Here is an 18,546-nt window from a genome sequence, read left to right on the forward strand (position 1 = left end):
ATCAGAGACTATTTCCTGAGGTAACCCATGCAGGCGGAAGTGTTCACGGATAAATAATAAAGCCAATTTGGGAGCTGACGGTAACCCGGTCAAAGGAACAAAATGTGCCATCTTAGAAAAGCGGTCAATAATCACCCAGACGGTATTGTTACCCTTGGAGAGGGGCAATTCGGTGACAAAGTCCATAGAAATATGGGTCCAAGGCCTCTTAGGAATGGACAGCTGATGAAGCAACCCCGCAGGAGGCAGACGAATAATTTTGTGCTGAGCACATTGAGGACATGAGTTGACATAATCTTGTATGTCCTTCTTCATAGTGTCTCACCAGTATGACCTTCGTAGAAACTCCCACATTTTTTGAACTCCAGGATGACTGGAAAACTTGGAAGTATGAGCCCACTGTAGCAACTTCGGTCGAAATTTAGCTGGTACAGACATTCTCCCAGGCGGAGGACCCAAAGCGGTGGGAGCGGCCGAAATAGAAACTGGACTGAGAATCAAAGCCTTTCCAACGGAATTCTCCTCATCCGAATCCGTTAAGGAACGAGATAGAGCATCAGCATTAGTGTTAAAAGTCCCGGCCCGGTACTTAATGACGAACGAGAATCGAGTGAAGAAGAGCGCCCATCTAGCTTGACGGGGATTCAAGCACTGGGCTGTCTTGAGATACAGCAAGTTCTTGTGATCGGTGTAAATCGTAATTAGGTGTTTAGCACCTTCCAATAGATATCTCCATTCTTTCAGGGCAGATTTTATTACCAAGAGTTCCTGGTCTCCAATAGTGTAGTTTCGTTCAGCAGGAGAGAACTTGCGAGAATGGAAACCACATGGATGTAACTTCCCGTCAGAGGAGTACTGTGAAAGCACGGCACCGATGCCTACTGAGAAAGAATCGACCTCCAAGAAGATTGGTTTTGAAAAATTTGGTTGCTGGAGTACCGGAGCGGACATAAAGGCTGCTTTCAACCGGGCGAACGCTGCTACAGCTTCAGAAGACCAGTGACTTGGGTCAGACCCCTTTTTGGTTAGGGCAGTAATAGGTGCCACAATGGTAGAGAATCCCTTTATGAATTTCCGGTAGTAATTCGCAAAACCCAGAAATCTTTGCACCGCTTTCAAGGAAAGAGGCTGAGTCCAGTCCCGAATAGCAGTAATTTTTTCCGGATCCATGCGAAGCTCCGTACCTGAGATGACATAACCAAGAAATGGAATTGAAGGAACCTCAAAGGTACATTTGGAGATCTTGCCGTAGAGATGATTCCTTCGTAGACGAAGAAGTACCTCCTTGACCTGTACTCTGTGCTCTGTGAGATTCTTTATAAAATATCAGAATGTCATCCAAGTATACCACTACACTTATGTATAACATATCTCGGAAGATTTCATTCACAAATCCTTGGAAGACGGCAGGGGCATTGCTGAGGCCAAACGGCATTACCAGATATTCGTAATGCCCATCCCTGGTATTGAAGGCCGTCTTCCATTCGTCCCCCTGTCGAATTCATATAAAATTATAGGCTCCCCTTAAGTCGAGCTTGGTGAAGACATGGGCTCCGCGAACCCTATCAAATAGCTCCGTGATGAGCGGCAAAGGATATTTGTTCTTAATGGTGATATCATTTAAGCCGCCGTAGTCAATACATGGTCTCAACCCTCCGTCCTTCTTCTTCACAAAAAAGAAGCCTGCTCCCGCCGGGGAGGTAGAGGGGCGAATGAATCCTTTCTGCAGATTAGACTTGATATAGTCCAACATGGCTTGGGTCTTGGGTAATGATAAGGGATAAGTGCGTCCCCGGAGTGGCATTTTCCCTGGGATGAGCTCAATGGGACAGTCCCAGGGTCTATGGGGTGGTAACTGATCGGCCGCCTGTTCCGAAAACACGTCTGTGAACTCCCGATAGGCCTCCGGAATGAGCTCCTCATCCGACTTGGAAGATACACGGAGTGGGTAGACAGGAGTGAGACAATTAGAATGACAAAATTAACTCCAGGACACTATTTGTGACGACTTCCAGTCGACGTGAGGGTTGTGTACTTTAAGGCAAGGAAGACCAAGAACCAGATCATTAGGCATCTTCCGAATCACTAGGAACTCCAGATGTTCTTGATGCAGAGCTCCAACCTGCAGCTTGATTGGCACTGTACGACTTGAAATAAGACCATTAGAAATTTGGGTACCATTGATAGCAGTCAACGTAATAGGTCGTTCGACGGACTGTAACTGTAAACCCAGTTTTTGGACACAAGAAAGAGAAACAAAATTACCTGCAGCCCCGAAGTCCAGCAGAGCCTTAACAGGTTTGGCTAGAGACCCAGAAAACAGAGACACGGAGAGTAAACAGTCCACTGTCAGAGAAGGTTTAGATGTAACCCCTAACTCGACTCCTCCGGAACAACCTAGGACTGCCCGTTTCCCGGACGGGACTTACACAACTTGAGAAAGTGATCCGCAGCTCCACAATAGAGGCAGAGTCTACCCTCACGACGGCGCTGTTGTTCTTCCGGGGACAGCCGAGATCGATTAATTTGCATAGGTTCATCTGGACTTGGGGTAACCGTTTGCTTAGATGGGAGAGACCGGAATCTGGATCGTTCTGACCGACTACGTTCGCCACCTCATTCCTGCATACGAAGATCCACCTTTACACAGAGTGAGATCAACTGTTCTAAGGAATCTGGCAGATCCCTAGTGATCAGTTCGTCTTTTAGGCGGTCGGAGAGCCCATTCCAGAAAGCAGCCTGGAGAGCATCATTATTCCAGCGCAGTTCTGAGGCTATGGTTTGGAAATGAATCACATACTGTCCCACTGAACGGGAGCCTTGTCGGACTAGGAGCAAGTCCGAAGAAGCAGCGGTCGTTCTGCCGGGCTCATTGAAGATCCTTCGGAATGACGTGATGAAATTGGTGTAACTGGAAACCAACAGGTCAGACCGCTCCCATAAAGGAGACACCCAATCCAACGCCGAACCTTCAAGCAAGGAAATAATGTATGCCACCTTGGACCGATCTGTGGGGAAGTTGTGTGAGAGAAGTTCAAAATGTACCTCGCATTGGTTAAGAAAACCACGGCAATTCTTTGGACTCCCATTATAGCGAGAAGGAGTGGGAAGCTGAAGGCGTGACCTGGTTCCAGACAGGGATTGAACATTACTAGGGACAACCACAGGAGCGGGTACTGGAGCTGGATCCGGAACTACTGAAGCCAGAGAAGCCTGAATTTGATCCAGCCGGCCGGATAACTCCTGGAGATACTGCATCACCTGGCTCTGTGCCGCCTCCTGACTTTGAACTCGGGAAACCAGGTCCTGGATGGCGCTTGCTTCTGGGTTCCGATCCCCCGGGTCCATGACGCCTAAGTATACTGTCACTGACCAGGGTTGGGGATGTTGTGAACTCGGGGGTTCTTCCGGTGGTCGGGAAGAGGAACCACAGCTGGGTCGGAGCAGAGATGGTCGGATATAGGTTTTCCTCATACAAGACTCTGATAGTTAGGATTGGTGAAAAATGCTGAGGAGCTTTATTATGGGAAGGGAGCAATACAGCGACACATGAAAGAAAGAGAACTTGTGGGCAATGTCAAAGGCTACTGGAGAATTTGTGAGCAATGTTTAAAGGCACTGATGAATGAAGAACTTGTGAGCGATGATGAAAGACACTGAAGAATTTGTGAGCGATGTTTTGAAGACACAGATGAATGAAGAACTTGTGAGCGATGATGAAAGACACTGAAGAATTTGTGAGCGATGTTTAAAGACACTGATGAATGGAGAACTTGTGAGCGATGGTGAAAGACACTGAAGAATTTGTGTGCGATGTTTAAAGACACTGATGAATGAAGAACTTGTGAGCGATGGTGATAGACACTGAAGAATTTGTGAGCGATGTTTAAAGACACTGATGAATGAAGAACTTGTGAGCGATGGTGAATGACACTGAAGAATTTGTGAGCGATGTTTAAAGACACTGATGAATGAAGAACTTGTGAGCGATGGTGAATGACACTGAACGCTGGAAACACTAAAGTTGGTTCAGCCCGCAGGCCGTGCTGAATCCAGGGAGCGCTGGCAACTGCACTGCAGAGGAACACACTAGTTGCTCGGATCACTGGAGACTGTGCTGCAGGAAGGCACCCTGAATGCTAGAAGCACTGGAGTATAGCTGCTGGGGAACACACTGCGTACGGGAGCTCTGGCATCCACTTCAGAAAAGAGACGATACTCAGGCGCCGAGGCTCTGCCCAGTGTCTGGTTTTGAATCTCCCGCCTCTACTGGATTGGTGAAGCGGGTTAGTGACATCACCTGCTCCCCGCCCACGTGACGCTGGCTGTCATGGCGGCGCCCACGCTCCGGGGAACCGCCAGGAGCCGCGCCAGCCAGACGCCGTGACCCGTGGACCGCCGGAGATGGGGACCGCCAAACGGACCAGCAGCCACGCAGGGGTAAGCGCGGCGGCCGCTGCCCCTGGCATGTGACAGAGTGGCAACAGTTTTTGCTTTCAGTATCTGGTATGACCCCCTTGTGCAGTAATAACTGCATCAAAACGTTTCGGTAATTGTTGATTAGTCCTGAACATTGGCTTGGAGGAATTTTATCCTAATCTTCCATACAAAATAACTTCAAATCTGTTATGTTGGTGGGTTCGTGGGAGCCATGAACTGCTCGCTTCAGGTCCTTCCACAACAATTTGATTGGATTAAGGTCAGGACTTTGACTTGGCCATTCCAAAATTTTACATTTATTTTTCTTTAACCATTCTTTGGTGTGCTTTAGGTTGTTGTCTTGCTGCATGACCTACGTTCTCTTGAGATGCAGCTCACACATTGTCACATCCAGAGTCACACATAGTCACATTTAGAGTCATGCCCAGATGTACCCAGAGTCATGTACAGACATGTCCTGGGTCGACAGACGTCCTGACATTTTCCTTTACAATATTCTGATATAGGGGCTAATTCAGGTTGGATCGCAAATCGCGATCCAACCGGAATTATTTCAATCGCACCGCACACGCATGCCTACCGCCCATCCTGTGCATGCGCCTGCAGAAAATGTGATTGCCTCTGCCTGTCAATCAGGCAGAGGCGTTTGCGGGGTAGGGGGGGTGGGGTGGTAATGCTCAGTTTCCAAGGCGGAGATGGAGCGCCGCATTAGCGGAGTCAGAGAAATTGGGGTGGTGCAATGTAAACGAGGGTGTGGCGGGGGCCTGATCATGGTGGCTATGTGACATTACATGCAGCCGCCGTGATCGGGAACATGGCGGCGGGCCTCCTGCGGGCACAGCTAAGCTGCACTGGCAGGAGGCATCCCTAAATCCTGCGTTGAAGCAGAAATTGTGATGCGATCGCAATTTCTGCTTCATCAAGAGGCTCAGGCGGCGGTCAGCATGCTAGTCAGCCTTGCCCTGCGATGGGCGGCCCCCCAGCATGCTAGCAAAAGGATTGCAAATTCTGCTAATAGGCAGAATTTGCAATCCTTACTGAATTAGGCCCACCACCAATGTGTTTCACAGATGGTATGAGGTTTTTATGCTGAAATGCAGTGTTCTGCTTTCCCCCAGTTGCTTCTCATTTAAACGAAAAAGCTCTATTTTGGACTCATCTGTCCACAAAACATTGTTACAATAGCCTTTTGACTTGTCCAGGTGATCTTTAGTAAACTGCAGATGGACAGCAATGTTGTGTTTGGAGAGCAGTGCCTTTCTCTTTGCATCTTCCCATGCACACCATTGTTGTTCAGTGTCCTCCTGGTGGTGGAGTCATGAACAGTAACATTAGCTAATGTGAGAAAGACCTTCAGTTGCTTAGAGGTTACCTTGTGTTCCTTTGTGACCTTTGCAAACTATTAGAGGCCTTGCTCGTGGCATGATCTTTGTTGATCAACCACTCCTGGGGAGGATAATAATGGTCTAGAATTTCCCCCATTTGTACACAATCTGTCTGACTAATGATTGGTGGAGTCCAGACTCTATAGAGATGGTTCTGTAACCTTTTACAGCCTGGTGAGCATGAACAAATCTTCTGAGGTCTTCAGAAAAATCCTTTGTTTGTGGCAAGATACACTTCCACAAATGTGTTGTGAACATCAGACTTTATTAGATCCCTGTCCTTTTAGAAAAAATAAAGGTTGTCCACTCACACCTGATTGTTACCCCATATATTGAAAATACCTGACTCTAATTTCACCTTTAAAATATCTGCTAAGCCTAAAGCTTCACATAATTTTGCCACTCACAGATATGTGAAATGTCTACTTTTTTTCTCTCACTTGTTTGATTTGGTTCACTTTATCCACTTTTGAATTCTGAAGGGTTCACAAACCTTCAAGCACCACTGTGTGTGTATATATATATATATATATATATATATATATATATATATTGGTGCTCAGACTTGACTTCACTTGTTATATACTGTAGATGGAAAGCTCTGTCTCTTTTTGTTTTCTGAAAGTCCATTGTGCATGATTAATAATCAGATGCATCCGCTGAAATTACATTTCTAGTAATAAAGGGGTGTGCAAGGAACATTCAGCATTAAAATGTAATTTTACTGACTTGACACACCCATATTTCTGCAAAAATTATTGTTCTAAAAATTAATCATATATGGTCAGGATTAAAACGCCATGTGCTTTCTAAATTGAGTTGACTCCTCAGCTTTTAAATATGCAAATAACAGATAAATGATGTGTTCAATTAAACAAATTCAGAGGGAAAATTATTGATTGGTGAAGGGTTTGGAATGCAATTAAACAATAAGTGAACATACTCTTTGTATATAAACAGCATCTTCTTGCAGTGCTGAGTATCTTGGAAGTCTTTACACTTGCATTTTATCTTGAGAGGAGACATCATGTCAGCAAAGGGAGGACATCAAAGCAAAGACCGTGAGTATGCCGGAATGTTTATATTGAATGTGCATAAAATATTTTTTTTATCTTCATTAACAAAGCAGAATCCATATTAAAAAGAAGTTAAATAGTAATACATAGTTGAAGCTTTTAGGGCTTCCACAATTTTGAGACAAAACTCTAGTGACCCAGTAGTCAGAATTTAGTGCTAAAAACAGGAACAAATAAAACATTTTTAATGTAATAAAACTGTAATATACATTGTGGTGCACCCTCTATTGTAAAAATCTAATTATCTTTAGTCACGGAGGAGTCTGCATGCAGAGCGGTTGTTCAGGTTGCAGAAAATGGACGTGATACTTTAAAATAGAAATTATTTTTTGGATAAATTATAACAATAAATTTACAATATACTATAAGCATTTTAATGCCATTTCACTAAATTATACTTTGGAAGAAGTATATTTTCTTTCTTAATTATATGTCTAAATTGCCACTGAGTAAAGATTTATGAGAGGATTCTCTCTCAGTGTGCTTTTGTATGGTGGAAAATAAACCATGAGACCAGCAGAGGTGATCGTTCATTTTACAATAATCCAAGTGTGCAATCTTTGTTTGTGATAATTCATATAAAGGAAGAAAGGAATGAAGCAGATAATTTCTATACATTGCTAAAACACATTGGGGGTCACTTACCATGCATTCTGCAAAACATATTTTATTGTTAGTGCATCTGACAACCCACCACTTGCACATCAAGGTACATAACTATCTATACTCAAAAGCAGCATTCACACACTGAAGGTTTCCTGTACCTCAATCAGTGAAGAAGCAGAAATATATTTAAAAGATTAATTGTTAATCTTGCATGTCCACTGCTTTATTAAAACATTTAGTTATATAAAGTTTTGTTTTTTACCTTAAAATGTGACTTGGATTACCCTTATTACATATTAAATAAAGCAAGGGAGTGCGGAGACTTCAAGATTTTTTTTATTTCCTGTCATTTTTTTCCAGGTTTTTTTATTACATTACTCAAAATGTAGCTAGAAACGCATTTCTTTGGCGTAGGCCTTTACATTTAATGGGATCTTATTAGCGGGGATGTGCATTTATGACCTCACTTATCACCTACTGTACTAAAATAGTCCCCAGGAACAATTAATATTTTATTTCCCATTTGCACTATATCAAATCAATAATGAATAAAAGATTTAACTTGCCATACAAATTGTCAGTGGGCCATCGTGTTTGCTACTGTGATGGTCCCAATCTTGGTAATTACCTTGCCCCCCTACAATTTATGTGAATCGGGAGAGATCCATGAGAGTCCAAGCATTTTCAGCACATTCTGTTGGCATGGGATATGTCATGTACTGTCTAGCCTAGTGCATGTTCCCAATATAATGCTCATTGTTTGATTGTTGTAGTGGAAACCAGACCAAGCTGTCTAGTGCTGGGGCTGGTTGAGGATTTGGGGTGTATACTAATCATATATATATATATATATATATATATATATATTGTATGTATTACACAGTGTACTGTACATGGAATATATTTTGTGTATTTAGAAAGCTAGGCTCAGTCAAATGGTGGTTTTCATTGCCTTGAAAGCCTTCAGCTTGCCAAGAAAATGTCATGCTGCTAGCACACTGTTTTAAATAGTGCAGTTTATTCCTACACAAATTGAATGAGTTACTGATCATCAGAAAAACTCTGGCATAATCCACCTGAAGAGCAGACAGTGTTCTTGTGAAATGAGTAACAAGTTTATGCAAGTTCTCTGTATGCTGTAGCTGAGAGTCTTACATTTATTATTATGAATACTTAGCTTGTGATGACTATCAAATAAACTAGTGGTTTTTAAGAACTTCTCTGTTTCTTCATTTGGTGGAACCTGCACCAGAAAAGATATTCCTTTCATTCCCAACTTCTCTGTAGCTCTGACGCAGGATTTAAAACGTTTTGCAATGGTGGAATAGCTGTGCATGGCAAACCGTAGCCCTGTTCTTCACACTTTTATGTTGTAATCCAGCGTCACAAAATTAAATCTCCTGTTCTGTCTCTATGGTATATTGATAGGAATACCTACCTACTGTACACACACACACACACACACACACACACACACACACACACACACACACACACACACATACATACATACATTTTTAAGTCTGGCACTTTTTGTCATTTAAAGTTCAGATTTTAGAGTTGTGTCACAGTTCTCATACTACAGTGGATGTTCTAATGTTTCCATATTTCTTTTCAGCATGTGCTCCAGTGCAGCAATGCCAACCAGCACCATGCCAAGGTATGAAGAGGGGACAGCTGAGACTGTGTGCATGTTGGTGGAAACCAGGGGAAACATGTACCTCCCATTTAATATGAACACAAGGGGTTTGATGCAAAGTTGTTCACAATTGTGGCCCAAATTGCAGACGCAAATTGGCTAGAGTAATAAAAACACAAGTTTGAGCATATGTAAAGCAGCAACTATCTTAAGATATGCGCCAATCAGCAACATTAGCATTTGTCATGGAACTTTATCAGCACCCACCAAAGACACTTACTTGTACAGGATGTCCTACTTCAGCCCATATTTTAAACCTTTGTTGTGTGACAAACATATAACTGTTATGCATCAGTTAATTGGGATTACTATCATGGTGGTTGGGATCCAGGCGGTCAGAATACCGACGCCGGGATCCCGGCCGCCAAAATGACGTCAGGGGGCCGAGTGCTATTCCCACTCAGTGGGAATAGAACCTGTGGCCCCCGGGATTCCATACCCAACTCATTGTACAGTGCTAGTGATGGGAAAACAATCAGCAATCAGTGTCAGGGTCATTTGCAAATTACTAAACACAAGCAGTTTACTAATGCTGCGAACCATCATCATTATCCATAATATAGCAAAATCACACAAATCCGCAAGGTTGCATTCTGAACTCAATGCAGTATGTACCACAACAGTTGTAGTACTTACTCTAGGTTTGAATTGGGTTTTCTTAAGTCATCATTTTACTTTCACTTAATTACCATATACAGGGCGGGATGTAAAGTACCAAGCCTTTGCGGTACATCTCGCCACTTACCACATTGATACTATTTGCATATGTACTAACATATGCAATTGGAATCGCAAAGGACAACTTGCACCGATAAGAGTTGTTCTTTACGATTGCTGCACTTCTGGGTTTCAGCAGCAGAGAGACACGACAGTCGCTGGGGATGCTGGGAGGAATCCAGTCAGATCAATCTACAGCACAGATGCGGAAATGAGCGGATAGGCTTCTATAGGGTAACGCCAGCTTTTGCTGGCATTATCTCCTCACTGGAAAACCATCAGCCGGGTGATATTACATATCAGAAATGCAGCCAAAGTCTGATAACAGGATTTTAGTCAAATTTTCACGTTAGTATACATGCAACTTGCACTTAAATTAACTCTAAAACTCTTGATTCTTTATATCCTAATCAAACATTATTATGTATAAATACATTTATTGTATTTCTTAGATCCCTGCGCCCCGTCTAACCCTTGCCAGCAACAAGGTCAAGGACAAGGTGGATATGGTGGACAAGGTGGATATGGTGGACAAGGTGGATATGGTGGACAAGGTGGATTTGTTTCACAAGGAGGATATAACATGCATGGTGGACAAGGTGGATTTGTTTCACAAGGAGGATATGCTGGCCAGGGAATAAACAGTGGAAAAGGAGGATTTGGTGGACAAGGAGGATATGGTGGACAAGGAGGACATGGTGGTGGAGTAAATAAATGAAAATGAAGTCTGTAAAAAGTCACTCCAATGTATTAAACAAGCATTAAAGCATTATAAAATCATAAAATGTTCTCTTTTATCAAATAATTTAGATACATTGTTATTTGAGAGTTTTCAATCTTATGCTGATCAAAATTATTATTATATTGGCTCAGTTTTCACAGTTAATACAAGTTTATAAAAAAAAAAAAAAAAAAAGGAACCAGTTCATTAAAGCTAAACTCTAAATTACATTCAGTTAACAACTTTCTTCTGCTGCCAAGCACAAATAAGTACAGTATGTACATTTTTAAGAAATCATCAGAGGTAGAAAAAAAAAAAAAGTTTTTCAGTACGAATGCCATTCTCATCTTTAATTCACACAAATGTGCGTAAACTTGTGTGTTGGTTTTAAAACCATCTTCATGTTTTTGTTTTGGTAAAACCATCTTGATGTGTTTTGGTTTTGGAATTCATTAAAATAATCTAAATAGGTAAAATCATGTAATCTGGAGCTGTCTCTAGTCACACATTTGCTCCCATGCACTATTAATTTTAACACCAGTAAAAACAATTTACAGTCATTTACAGTCAATTTTATACTGTCCACCTCACATCAGTCAATATTTCCACCAATATTGGACAAAGGTTGCAGTGAGCTCTCTGGTTAAATTTACAGACAAAGCATCACAAACATACGGCAGGTTAATATAGGCTATGATGGCACAAATCCAATACTAACCTAGCCGCTATGGCTTTTAGCGATGTGCTGTGCCACTGCCACATGATGCTACATCATCATCAAAGTGACTCTTAAAAAGGTTTTCTTTCTGGCAGTAGCATGTGTAAGAGAAGCTGAAACAGTGGAGCTGTTTGGATCTTTTAAGATCTGTTTCATTTGGAAAGAAAGCCGTTACATATGACTTAGACATAGGATCAAGTATGGTTGGTGAAATGCTGTACTCTAATTTCAAGACGATGCTAACCCTTGGGTCCTAGTGAGGTAAATAAATAACTAATTCTCCAATGCCAACATATTTAACCAAATATCTCACTTTCAAAAGAGTTCTGTAACGTCATGCATAGGCAAAAAACATACCATGTACAATAAAGGCAGATACAAACCATAAAGAACATGACACAGATACATAATTACAATTACCAAAATGTACAATGGGGACCCACAGAGTGGGTGTGGGGAGTAGAGAAATGGTGTGCAACATTTGGATAGTTAGGAGGAGATGTGATAGACTTCAGTGGAAAGGTAAGTTTTTGGGACACATTTAAAGCGCAAACATTTTTGTACAGGTGGATTTTATTGTCTTTTTCCCAAGCATGACAATGCACTAACAATGGGCATAAGGTGGTATCATTGGTGGCTGCCTTAATGCAACACAATCAACATTATTATTTTAGATTTTAAAAATAAAACACATTCATCACCACTATTATTATTGTTGTCAGATCTACAGTTTTCCTCCTCATCCTGTTGCACATTAGCAACTAAATCATCATCATTTCTACTCATCCTCATATTTCCAAATGGATGAACTTGTGGAAGGGATCACACATAGCACTCATGGACAATAATATACTCTTCTGGGGGTTCTGTGAATGGTCAATTTCTTCTCTACCCTACAGTAAGTGTATTATTTTTAGGTACAGTTGTGGCTATTTTGGAGCTGATAGCACAATCAGCTGAAAATGTACCCTGTAAGAGGGAAGAGATGAGTTTTATTACCATTCATACACATCCTCAGACATTGTGGGAGCTATCTGGAACCCTCCTCGATAACAGCCACTTACACACGCACTGTCTAATGCCTGTGAACGCTCTGTCTAATGACTGCTGATGTGATCACTGTACTATATACATCACAGGGATGGGCTCCTATCCCTGGATGTGATTTTTAATATATGTGTGTAGGTGTGTGCATCTATCTATCTATCTATCTATCTATCTATCTATCTATCTATCTATCTATCTATCTATCTATCCATCCACATTTTAAATAGTAAAAAGCTAACATTGCTCCTCACTTCTATGGGGGTATTCAAGTGTTGTGCATGATGGCGGCCACTAGTTGGTACCCAATAAAGCAATTCAAGTGTTGCTTCTTTCTGACATGCACAGCTGCTGATGCTGAAATTACTGTTATGTTGTTCCATCATTTTGACAGGCTGGTAACTAGTATATATATATATATATATATATATACATATATATACACAATATATCTATATATATATATACATATATACACTATATATATATATATATATATACACACACACACAGTATAAGCGAAAGGAGAAAATCAAAAGGCGGAATAAAAAAAATAAAGACTTAGACTGGGAGTCTTGTTGAAGGAGACAATGTAATAGTAGATCATCTTAATAATTATTTTTGCTCAGTATTCACTACGGAAAGAGAGGGGAGGGGGCCACAGTTAAGTTGCAGGGATATTCAGGAAAATGAAACAAGTACATTTACAGAGGAGAAGGTCCTGACAGAACTCTCAAAGCTGAAAGTGGACAAATCTATGGGGCCAGATGGGATACATCCAAGGATAATAAAAGAACTTAAAGAGGTGCTGGTAGCACCATTGACAGAATTATTCAACAAGTCATTAGCTACATGAGTAATTCCAGAGGACTGGAAATGAGCAAACGTAGTCCCACTGCACAAAAGTGGAAGCAAGGATGAGGCAAACAACTACAGACCAGTGAGTCTTACATCAGTAGTAGGGAAAATGATGGAAACACTCTTAAAAGAAAGAGTTGTAGATTATCTCAAATCCAGCAATTTACAGGATCTCAAACAGCATGGATTCACTGGGGGAAGATCAAACAAATCTTATTGACTTTTTTGACTGTGTGACTAAAGTGGTGGATAAAGGTGGAGCCGTGGATATAGCTTATCTAGACTTTAGTAAGGCTTTTGACACTATTCCACATTGCAGACTGATAAATAAACTTGAAAGTTTGGGATTGGATACTAGGATTATTGAATGGATAAGATCTTAGTTGCAGGATAGAAAACAGAGAGTTGTAGTAAATGAAGTGCATTCACAGGAGGGAAATGTTACCAGTGGAGTACCCCAGGGATCTGTACTTGGAACAGTGCTTTTTAATATCTTCATGGGTGACGTTGCAAATGGCATTAAAGGGAAAGTATGCCTCTTTGCAGATGATACAAAGGTATGCAACAGAGTAGACAAACCAGAAGGAGTAAAACAAATGATTGAGGTACTAAGTAGACTAGAGGAATGGTCAAAAGTGTAGCAATTACAGTTTAATGCCAAAAAAAGGAAAATCATGCACTTGGGTAACAAAAATTAAAAGGCTAAATATAGTATTAATGGCACTATACTGGAAACTCCAGTCCATGGCACCCGCAGCCCACCGCATTCCATTCTGTGCTGACTGACGTCATTATAGCTACAGCATCAGGGAGTACAAGGACAGGAACACCTAATTGTAAATGGAAACAGTAAATAAACACCTCATGAAGTGAAAAAAGACAGTTAAGGAAATTGCTACATGCATATTACAATATATCAAAGACAAGGATAATGCAACATATTAACATAGAAAGTCACCATAGTAACAGCATCGTAGTATGCTTGATTGCTGTACACGGAGCCTGCTAGAGCGCCCACTAGTGTGTTAAAACTAGAGATGAGCGCCTGAAATTTTTCGGGTTTTGTGTTTTGGTTTTGGGTTCGGTTCCGCGGCCGTGTTTTGGGTTCGAACGCGTTTTGGCAAAACCTCACCGAATTATTTTTGTCGGATTCGGGTGTGTTTTGGATTCGGGTGTTTTTTTCAAAAAACCCTAAAAAACAGCTTAAATCATAGAATTTGGGGGTAATTTTGATCCCAAAGTATTATTAACCTCAAAAAACATAATTTACACTCATTTTCAGCCTATTCTGAACACATCACACCTCACAATATTATTTTTAGTCCTAAAATTTGCACCGAGGTCGCTGTGTGAGTAAGATAAGCGACCCTAGTGGCCGACACAAACACCGGGCCCATCTAGGAGTGACACTGCAGTGTCACGCAGGATGTCCCTTCCAAAAAACCCTCCCCAAACAGCACATGACGCAAAGAAAAAAAGAGGCGCAATGAGGTAGCTGACTGTGTGAGAAAGATAAGCGACCCTAGTGGCCGACACAAACACCGGGCCCATCTAGGAGTGGCACTGCAGTGTCACGCAGGATGTCCCTTCCAAAAAACCCTCCCCAAACAGCACATGACGCAAAGAAAAAAAGAGGCGCAATGAGGTAGCTGTGTGAGTAAGATTAGCGACCCTAGTGGCCGACACAAACACCGGGCCCATCTAGGAGTGGCACTGCAGTGTCACGCAGGATGGCCCTTCCAAAAAACCCTCCCCAAACAGCACATGACGCAAAGAAAAAAAGAGGCGCAATGAGGTAGCTGACTGTGTGAGTAAGATTAGCGACCCTAGTGGCCGACACAAACACCGGGCACATCTAGGAGTGGCACTGCAGTGTCACGCAGGATGTCCCTTCCAAAAAACCCTCCCCAAACAGCACATGACGCAAAGAAAAAAAGAGGCGCAATGAGGTAGCTGTGTGAGTAAGATTAGCGACCCTAGTGGCCGACACAAACACCGGGCCCATCTAGGAGTGGCACTGCAGTGTCACGCAGGATGTCCCTTCCAAAAAACCCTCCCCAATCAGCACATGATGCAAAGAAAAAGAAAAGAAAAAAGAGGTGCAAGATGGAATTATCCTTGGGCCCTCCCACCCACCCTTATGTTGTATAAACAAAACAGGACATGCACACTTTAACCAACCCATCATTTCAGTGACAGGGTCTGCCACACGACTGTGACTGATATGACGGGTTGGTTTGGACCCCCCCCAAAAAAGAAGCAATTAATCTCTCCTTGCACAAACTGGCTCTACAGAGGCAAGATGTCCACCTCATCTTCACCCTCCGATATATCACCGTGTACATCCCCCTCCTCACAGATTATCAATTCGTCCCCACTGGAATCCACCATCTCAGCTCCCTGTGTACTTTGTGGAGGCAATTGCTGCTGGTCAATGTCTCCGCGGAGGAATTGATTATAATTCATTTTAATGAACATCATCTTCTCCACATTTTCTGGATGTAACCTCGTACGCCGATTGCTGACAAGGTGAGCGGCGGCACTAAACACTCTTTCGGAGTACACACTTGTGGGAGGGCAACTTAGGTAGAATAAAGCCAGTTTGTGCAAGGGCCTCCAAATTGCCTCTTTTTCCTGCCAGTATAAGTACGGACTGTGTGACGTGCCTACTTGGATGCGGTCACTCATATAATCCTCCACCATTCTATCAATGTTGAGAGAATCATATGCAGTGACAGTAGACGACATGTCCGTAATCGTTGTCAGGTCCTTCAGTCCGGACCAGATGTCAGCATCAGCAGTCGCTCCAGACTGCCCTGCATCACCGCCAGCGGGTGGGCTCGGAATTCTGAGCCTTTTCCTCGCACCCCCAGTTGCGGGAGAATGTGAAGGAGGAGATGTTGACAGGTCGCGTTCCGCTTGACTTGACAATTTTGTCACCAGCAGGTCTTTCAACCCCAGCAGACCTGTGTCTGCCGGAAAGAGAGATCCAAGGTAGGCTTTAAATCTAGGATCGAGCACGGTGGCCAAAATGTAGTGCTCTGATTTCAACAGATTGACCACCCGTGAATCCTTGTTAAGCGAATTAAGGGCTGCATCCACAAGTCCCACATGCCTAGCGGAATCGCTCCGTGTTAGCTCCTTCTTCAATGCCTCCAGCTTCTTCTGCAAAAGCCTGATGAGGGGAATGACCTGACTCAGGCTGGCAGTGTCTGAACTGACTTCACGTGTGGCAAGTTCAAAGGGCATCAGAACCTTGCACAACGTTGAAATCATTCTCCACTGCACTTGAGACAGGTGCATTCCTTCTCCTATATCGTGCTCAATTGTATAGGCTTGAATGGCCTTTTGCTGCTCCTCCAACCTCTGAAGCATATAGAGGGTTGAATTCCACCTCGTTACCACTTCTTGCTTCAGATGATGGCAGGGCAGGTTCAGTAGTTTTTGGTGGTGCTCCAGTCTTCTGTACGTGGTGCCTGTACGCCGAAAGTGTCCCGCAATTTTTCTGGCCACCGACAGCATCTCTTGCACGCCCCTGTCGTTTTTTAAAAAATTCTGCACCACCAAATTCAAGGTATGTGCAAAACATGGGACGTGCTGGAATTTGCCCATATTTAATGCACACACAATATTGCTGGCGTTGTCCGATGCCACAAATCCACAGGAGAGTCCAATTGGGGTAAGCCATTCCGCGATGATCTTCCTCAGTTGCCGTAAGAGGTTTTCAGCTGTGTGCGTATTCTGGAAAGCGGTGATACAAAGCGTAGCCTGCCTAGGAAAGAGTTGGCGTTTGCGAGATGCTGCTACTGGTGCCGCCGCTGCTGTTCTTGCGGCGGGAGTCCATACATCTACCCAGTGGGCTGTCACAGTCATATAGTCCTGACCCTGCCCTGCTCCACTTGTCCACATGTCCGTGGTTAAGTGGACATTGGGTACAACTGCATTTTTTAGGACACTGGTGAGTCTTTTTCTGACGTCCGTGTACATTCTCGGTATCGCCTGCCTAGAGAAGTGGAACCTAGATGGTATTTGGTAACGGGGGCACACTGCCTCAATAAATTGTCTAGTTCCCTGTGAACTAACGGCGGATACCGGACGCACGTCTAACACCAACATAGTTGTCAAGGACTCAGTTATCCGCTTTGCAGTAGGATGACTGCTGTGATATTTCATCTTCCTCGCAAAGGACTGTTGAACAGTCAATTGCTTACTGGAAGTAGTACAAGTGGGCTTACGACTTCCCCTCTGGGATGACCATCGACTCCCAGCGGCAACAACAGCAGCGCCAGCAGCAGTAGGCGTTACACGCAAGGATGCATCGGAGGAATCCCAGGCAGGAAAGGACTCGTCAGACTTGCCAGTGACATGGCCTGCAGGACTATTGGCATTCCTGGGGAAGGAGGAAATTGACACTGAGGGAGTTGGTGGGGTGGTTTGCGTGAGCTTGGTTACAAGAGGAAGGGATTTACTGGTCAGTGGACTGCTTCCGCTGTCACCCAAAGTTTTTGAACTTGTCACTGACTTATTATGAATGCGCTGCAGGTGACGTATAAGGGAGGATGTTCCGAGGTGGTTAACGTCCTTACCCCTACTTATTACAGCTTGACAAAGGGAACACACGGCTTGACACCTGTTGTCCGCATTTCTGGTGAAATACCTCCACACCGAAGAGCTGATTTTTTTGGTATTTTCACCTGGCATGTCAACGGCCATATTCCTCCCACGGACAACAGGTGTCTCCCCGGGTGCCTGACTTAAACAAACCACCTCACCATCAGAATCCTCCTGGTCAATTTCCTCCCCAGCGCCAGCAACACCCATATCCTCCTCATCCTGGTGTACTTCAACACTGACATCTTCAATCTGACTATCAGGAACTGGACTGCGGGTGCTCCTTCCAGCACTTGCAGGGGGCATGCAAATAGTGGAAGGCGCATGCTCTTCACGTCCAGTGTTGGGAAGGTCAGGCATCGCAAACGACACAATTGGACTCTCCTTGTGGATTTGGGATTTCAAAGAACGCACAGTTCTTTGCGGTGCTTTTGCCAGCTTGAGTCTTTTCAGTTTTCTAGCGAGAGGCTGAGTGCTTCCATCCTCATGTGAAGCTGAACCACTAGCCATGAACATAGGCCAGGGCCTCAGCCGTTCCTTGCCACTCCGTGTGGTAAATGGCATATTGGCAAGTTTACGCTTCTCCTCCGACAATTTTATTTTAGGTTTTGGAGTCCTTTTTTTTCTGATATTTGGTGTTTTGGATTTGACATGCTCTGTACTATGACATT

At 43.3% G+C, this 18,546-nt stretch overlaps 1 protein-coding gene across 1 annotated transcript; it reads left to right on the forward strand.

Annotated features, from left to right (window-relative positions):
• The first annotated feature begins 6,792 nt into the window (after positions 1-6,792).
• On the forward strand, positions 6,793-10,662 carry LOC135057618 (mesenchyme-specific cell surface glycoprotein-like). Its single transcript, XM_063963439.1, has 3 exons — positions 6,793-6,886; positions 9,126-9,167; positions 10,376-10,662. Exons 1-3 carry the CDS (start codon positions 6,853-6,855, stop codon positions 10,639-10,641), a joined length of 342 nt encoding a protein of 113 aa, XP_063819509.1. The 5' UTR covers positions 6,793-6,852; the 3' UTR covers positions 10,642-10,662.
• The last annotated feature ends 7,884 nt before the right edge of the window (positions 10,663-18,546 follow it).

The sequence above is a fragment of the Pseudophryne corroboree genome, chromosome 3 (assembly GCF_028390025.1).
Source record: "Pseudophryne corroboree isolate aPseCor3 chromosome 3, aPseCor3.hap2, whole genome shotgun sequence".
In the NCBI taxonomy this organism is placed as follows: domain Eukaryota; kingdom Metazoa; phylum Chordata; class Amphibia; order Anura; family Myobatrachidae; genus Pseudophryne; species Pseudophryne corroboree.